The 6,692-nt window shown below is 40.2% G+C and overlaps 1 protein-coding gene across 2 annotated transcripts; it reads right to left on the bottom strand.

The window, feature by feature from the left end:
• Window positions 1-79: 79 nt before the first annotated feature.
• Window positions 80-6,692, bottom strand: LOC109874517 (peroxiredoxin). 2 transcript variants are annotated; one of them, XM_020466445.2, is made up of 6 exons: window positions 6,557-6,692; window positions 5,136-5,252; window positions 4,743-4,896; window positions 4,389-4,511; window positions 3,985-4,115; window positions 80-627 (listed from the first exon to the last, which is right to left on the bottom strand). In XM_020466445.2, the coding sequence occupies exons 2-6, from the start codon at window positions 5,239-5,241 to the stop codon at window positions 542-544; spliced, it is 600 nt and encodes a 199-aa protein (XP_020322034.1). In that variant the 5' UTR covers window positions 5,242-5,252; window positions 6,557-6,692; the 3' UTR covers window positions 80-541. The 2 variants fall into 2 exon arrangements, with proteins under 2 accessions (XP_020322034.1, XP_031666471.1); XM_031810611.1 differs by having other exon boundaries at window positions 6,546-6,624.

The following is a 6,692-nucleotide window of genomic DNA, read 5'->3' as shown; positions in this document are numbered from 1 at the left end:
AGTAATACAGCACGTAATTAAAAAACGTGTTTAGTGTATTATTATTATAAAGCATGGCAAGAAAAACACGTTAGCGTTCTTTGCCTTTGTAAAAGTTTTTATTTAGAAGATGAAATGACATTGAGTTGTAAATAAAGAGACAAAAAGCTAACTGAGTTTTCGCCACAAGTTTTGTCCTGTAAAGCTTCTGTTCCTCATTTCAGACTATCCCATCTGTGGCCTAAAGGCAAAAACGAATGTCCACCTCAGATGTTACAAAAATGATACAGCAGAATAAAATAGGCCGACATCAATGACACTAAGATAAGAGTGTCTGCTAAATGACTAAAATATAAAACATCTCCAAGCTATACGTTAATATAATCTTCATAGTTTGGTCATAATAATTTGCACTCTACCCAAACACATGAGATAAGGGGATGCTGAAGATGTTGTTCTACAGTTCTCAGGCACAGAGGTAGGCTACTGCTCTTCACCATTGTTCTCTTGAAATGTACTGTAATTCTAGCTGTCCTACAGCAGGCTTCAGACATGTGTCGTCTTACTGCTGCTTGGAGAAGAAGTCTTTGCTCTTCTGCACGTCGGGCTTGATGGTGTCACTTCCTGGTTTCCAGCCGGCAGGACAGACTGAGAGGAAACACCAGAGAAGAAGTGTGAGTCTCAGAACAGTGCAGCATGATAAGCAAAACACTTTGAACCTGAGCTTCTAACTTTTATACCCTCTGATGATATCTACTATCAGCCTATCATTCCCAGTCCATACAAAACTGGGATGTTACCTCCAAAGGGAGAGTGGTAATAGTGACCTAATTGCTATTTACATAAATTGAACCTTTATTTCACAAGGTACTTACCCTAGTAAAACTGACTATCCTACCGATCCTCGACTTCGGCGATGTCATCTACAAAATAGCTTCCAATACTCTACTCAGCAAACTGGATGCAGTTTAACACAGTGCCATCCGTTTTGTTACTAAAGCACCTTATACCACCCACCACTGCGACTTGTATGCTCTAGTCGGCTGGCCCTCGCTACATATTCGTCGCCAGACCCACTGGCTCCAGGTCATCTACAAGTCCATGCTAGGTAAAGCTCCACCTTATCTCAGTTCACTGGTCACGATGGCAACACCCACCCGTAGCACGCGCTCCAGCAGGTGTATCTCACTGATCATCCCTAAAGCCAACACCTAATTTGGCCGCCTTTCGTTCCAGTTCTCTGCTGCCTGTGACTGGAACTAATTGCAAAAAATCGCTGAAGTTGGAGACTTTTATCTCCCTCACCAACTTCAAACATCTGCTATCTGAGCAGCTAACCGATCGCTGCAGCTGTACATAGTCTATCGGTAAATAGCCCACCCAATTTACATACCTCATCCCCATACTGTTTATATTTATTTACTTTTCTGCTGTTTGCACACCAGTATCTCTACCTGTACATGACCATCTGATCATTTATCACTCCAGTGTTAATCTGCAAAATTGTAATTATTCGCCTACCTCCTCATGCCTTTTGCACACAATGTATATAGACTCTCTTTTTTTCTTTTTTTTCTACTGTGTTATTGACTTGTTTATTGTTTACTCCATGTGTAACTCTGTGTTGTCTGTCACACTGCTATGCTTTATCTTGGCCAGGTCGCAGTTGTAAATGAGAACTTGTTCTCAACTAGCCTACCTGGTTAAATAAAGGTGAAATAAAATAAAAAATAAAAGGAAAGGAAAGTCAATTAAGAACAAATTCTTATTTACAATGACAGCCTACTCCAGCCAAACCAGGATGATGCTGGGCCAATTGTGCACTGCCCTATGGGACTCCCAATCACAGCCAGGATGTGATACAGCCTGGATTTGAACCAGGTACTGAGATGCAGTGCCTTAGACCACTGCGCCACTTGGGAGAAATTGTTACAAATTTCAATTTGTTGTGGCTAATGTTAGCTAGGTTGCTAACGTTAGTTAGGTGGCTAATGTTAGCTGGGCAAGGGGTCAGGGTTAAGAGTTACGTAGGTTAAATGGTTTTGGTTAGAGGAAGGGTTAGCTAACATGCTAAGTAGTCATAAGTAGTTGCAAAGTTGCTAAAGTTGTCTATGATGAGATTCGATCACGCAACCTTTGGGATGGTAGATGTTTGCGTTATACATAGGGCTGTGATGATACCAGTATCATGATGTTTTCCATGGCAAAAATGAAAGCACAATGCACACCAAACTCTGGTCCTTTAAAAACCTGCAGTATGTAAAATGTAAAATAAATCAATGTGACTCTAGATGTCAACATAATGATTTTGTTTCCTACATTAGGGCTGTTTTCCTAAAGAAATTAAATACGCTTTGTGTTTTGTTTCCTTGCCACAATTAGATTGACCACATTTAAAATACCCAAATGTGAGATAACATGATAGTTTTGCGGGACATTCGCTGGACAGTGTAGCCTACGTGCAAAAAAACATTTGACAGCCGCCACCCCCAGACACACACACACAAATCCCACGCAAGGAGTAGTGCACATTTTTTATGTTCCAGGAGAGCATTTAAAATGACGTCATCCTTTCTCAGTTTGTACTGACAGATTTAGCCTATTGAATATCATTATAGAATATGCAGAAAATGCAATCTCCAATCTGCCCACACATATTGTCTAAATTTACAAAATATATTTTTAATACCCTCAAACACCAAGTTAGGCATACCTAATTTCAAAATAGGACATGGCATCATCATTCTCAATCGTGAATAATAATTATTCACGTTTTAACAGTGAAATCTCCAAAACTTCGTCTGCATGCCAATCATTTGATCTCAATCAGTTTCATGGGAATATGCATTCAAGATCTTCTTGAATTACTGTTTCGTAAGCAAATTACAGCAGATGGTGTTAATTAACAAACAATTTAGCCTTCCTGTTCTTTGTTCCAATCAAAGCAAATTCTGCCTATTTTTTGGGACTATTCAACTAACCATCTCATAAGAAATTAGGTGGTGTTTTTGGTGTAATAGTGAAGTTATACAATGCTATTATATTTGGTTATGTTATGAAGAATACTAATTAATCATTATGTGATCTTCCAAGACATTGATTCAGCTTTGATGTAACTTTACTAAACAAGCACCATTGTGAGAAGTGGTGGAGAAACTCCGGTGTGCTCTGAATCGAACAAGCAATTGAAGCGCACCCAGCCTACTCTATTGCCTCGCACAAATTTTGGTGATGCAGAAACGAGAAATCACATGTGTGGCTGTTTTATGAAAATCTGGGAAACATTTCTGTTTGGTGAGTTTAGTAGTAGCAAATATGTTGAATGAGCAACTAATGAGTATGGAGAGCCTCACAGGTTTGACAAAATTACCTTATCTTTCAATCTAATACGTCTATTTACTTACTTCATCAGACACACACTTTTTGTAAGTCGCAAGCTATCATCTTGTCTTGCGCAGAATATGAGATTGGAGAAGTGTTTAACATCTCCAGTAGGCTACCAAATCCTTATGATATACTGTATATATTTTCATAAGCACAACGTGACTGCAAGACCTGTTGGAATGTTTGAAATAAACCTTTTTTCCCCTAATGAGTTGTCGTTGAATTTGTTGATAAAATGCAGGACATGATTGTTTGGAAATGCGGGACTGTCCCGCACAATCCGGGACATGTGGTCCCCCTAACCACGATACTAACGAGTATTGTGATACTGGTATGGTTACGGCTCTATTTATACGCCCACCCATCCTCCCTGACCAATCACCCTCCTTTCGTTTTTGCCTCAAATAACCTTTTGTCTTCTGTAACCATACCAGACATAACATATCATACAGACATAACATATCATACTAACTTGGGTGTCTCAGATTTTTGTTTACTGTGTTACATCTAGTCTATGAGACCAGGCTGAAATATGGCACTGCAACAAGTTGGGCTAATTCCATGCTGGATAAGGTGGCATGGTTTTTGGAGAAAAAAAAGTCAGCAGGGGTAGTCATGTACCTTCTCCGTGTTTGTCAGTGAACTGAAAGGCCTGCACCAGACGCAGGGTCTCGTCAACGGAGCGTCCCACCGGCAGATCGTTGATGGTGATCTGCCTCAAGACGCCCTTGTCGTCAATGATGAAGAGGCCCCTGAAAAAGCAAACAGGGAATAAATGGAGTGATTTTTTTCTAAACCTACAGGATCAGACGTATGTAACAGAGGTGGTTCGATGAACAATGCTTGCGTGATATGTAACCTTGCCTGAAATCTGATGACTTGTGTTAGCTACCCAAACCAATGCCTAGGCTTTAGCTTAGCAGGCTATTAACCCAGTCTTGTGTTGTGCACGTTACCCGGGTTTGGACCTTGTCGGTCAGAGACACTGAAGTTTGACCCTTGAACTTTTTCTGTTGTGAACCCACCTGTAGGCGATGCCCTCATCCTCCTTCAACACCCCGTAGTCCGTGGAGATGGAACGCAGTGTGTCGGCTACCAGAGGAATCTTCATGGCACCCAGACCACCCTGCTTACGAGGTGTGTTGGTCCTTTAAAAACACACACAGAGAGCTTAAGAGACTGTCTTTTTGTTTTGTCTGAGACCAAGCATCCCTGCAAGTCATGGTATGCAGACGGGACAGGGATAGTAGGAAAGGGGTTTCTGTGAGCATGGGGAATAACAGAACTGCAGTAGCTGCACTGTAACTTATTCTGTGTCACCTAGGGCTTCATTTTCAGGGGGGCAAAAAAAAAATTCTAAGTGAAAAAGCCCCAAGTACCAAGCAAGATGGCAGAAGTGGGAATCGACAGAGGCACCAATGACCTCACAACCGATCTTCCTAAACTCGTCGGCAGCGTCACTGAAGGCGATGATCTCAGTGGGGCACACAAAGGTGAAGTCCAGCGGGTAGAAGAAGAACACCACATACTTCCCTGCAGGCAGGCAGCACAGGACACAAACACAAGATAGACACACTATTAGACACTTATTGAATTCCAATGGAGCATGGAAGCAATGAATACATTAAGTGTGCATTCAAGGTAACTAATAGGTCATTACTGTAATAATAAACTGTAAAATCATGAAACCAGCCACAAATCCTAGCACACAGAGCCAAAAAAATCCAGTTCAGGTTCAGAATAGTATGAAGCGTTGTAGTATGCCTACCAACCTCTGTAATCAGACATGCTGATGTCTTTGAACTGGCCATCTGGCATCACTGCTTTGGCCGTGAAGCCAGGGGCCAGATGCCCGATGCGTGCTTTACCTGCAGCCATCTTCACTTTGCCTGGGGAAAAAAAACACTTTACTTGTTTCCTACTGTTTATTTTAAATGTATGTAGCTCTGTCCTTGAGCTGTTCATTGTCTATTTTTGTTCTTTATTATGTCATGTTTTATGTAGACCCCAGGAAAGTTAGCTGCAGCCTTTGCAATAGCTAATGGGGATCCTAATAAAATAACAAATATGTATGCGTCAAATGTACAGTATAGCAACATTAACTACTAAATGGCAGTACACAAAAACACTCTTTAAAATAACTGGACATGAAGGATGAACTGGAAAGCTCGCTCCATCCTCTTTCTCTATACATATGTACGATTTAAACTTGATCCCCCTGCTGCAGGAAAACTTTCTGTAACAACCCTTATAAAAAGAAAGGTCCAAAATAATTATAATTATAATCCACATAATAAGTATGCAAGATGATTTTTTTGCTACAAGATTTTTTTACTGCTGATTACAGATCGTACATCTGCAGATATTTTCAGCATTGAAGCTATAAATATAATGTGTACAGAACTGAAAGCAATACAAGGAAGACATAGATTCAAATGAAGAACTCACTTCTTTCATTTCCAACACCTAATCAACAGGTGTTTCCTCAATGAGCATTTATGGCTTTATTTTACGCATCAATCAAAGAGTTCAACTGGTTGTTCTTGCCTGACAAAACATCACTTTATCACGCACGCAGTTATTTTTCCTCAACGTGCATGTAGGCAAACTTTCTCTAGTGCAGACAATGTTCTCGAACAGGGCATTCGAATACTTGAGTTCACTGTTCAAGGTGAACTGACGCTCTGGCGCACTTTGGAATTTACTCAGCCAATAAACGCACCGCGATTTAGCCGCGTAGGCCTGTGACAGTCCTCTTTTTAATAGGAATTTGATTGTAGTATACATTAATTAAATCCTATATGAAAATGTGTCGTTTGCTTTAACTTATTTCATTAAAAATATTTATTACTGAACTAACTAAAAGTGAAAGCAAAACAGGATTGTTTCACAATGATCTGAGTTTTTTTTCTCGACAGTGATTTTCCTCATCTGATTTTGTTGTCCAATATTCTATTGAACAAATGGCCACGTTGACATCCTCCCCCCAAAAACGATTGTAAAAGCTAAACAGCATTTATTTTGTCGTCAATGGAAATGTACAATAAATTGAAACACATAAAATTGCACACAAAGAAAATGAGAAGGCATGGTATAACTAAGTTTTGACTTTCTTTTTTCCGTGACCGAAATAACCGAAATAATAATTTTTCCCTACTTTTCAAGTTAAATTCAAAGCGTACAATACACAAACCTCTACTTCGGTCCCACTGCGGCAGCTTGAGAGGAGGAGTGCAAAGAATGAGAAGAATCGCTTGAAAATATATACGGCAGCTCAAATTCTCGCGATGTTATAACACCGGCTATGGCCACAGCGCAGTCATTCAGTT

Source organism: Oncorhynchus kisutch, linkage group LG30 (assembly GCF_002021735.2).
Source record: "Oncorhynchus kisutch isolate 150728-3 linkage group LG30, Okis_V2, whole genome shotgun sequence".
Lineage (NCBI taxonomy): Eukaryota > Metazoa > Chordata > Actinopteri > Salmoniformes > Salmonidae > Oncorhynchus > Oncorhynchus kisutch.
This window is presented reverse-complemented; position numbering and strand designations above follow the sequence as displayed.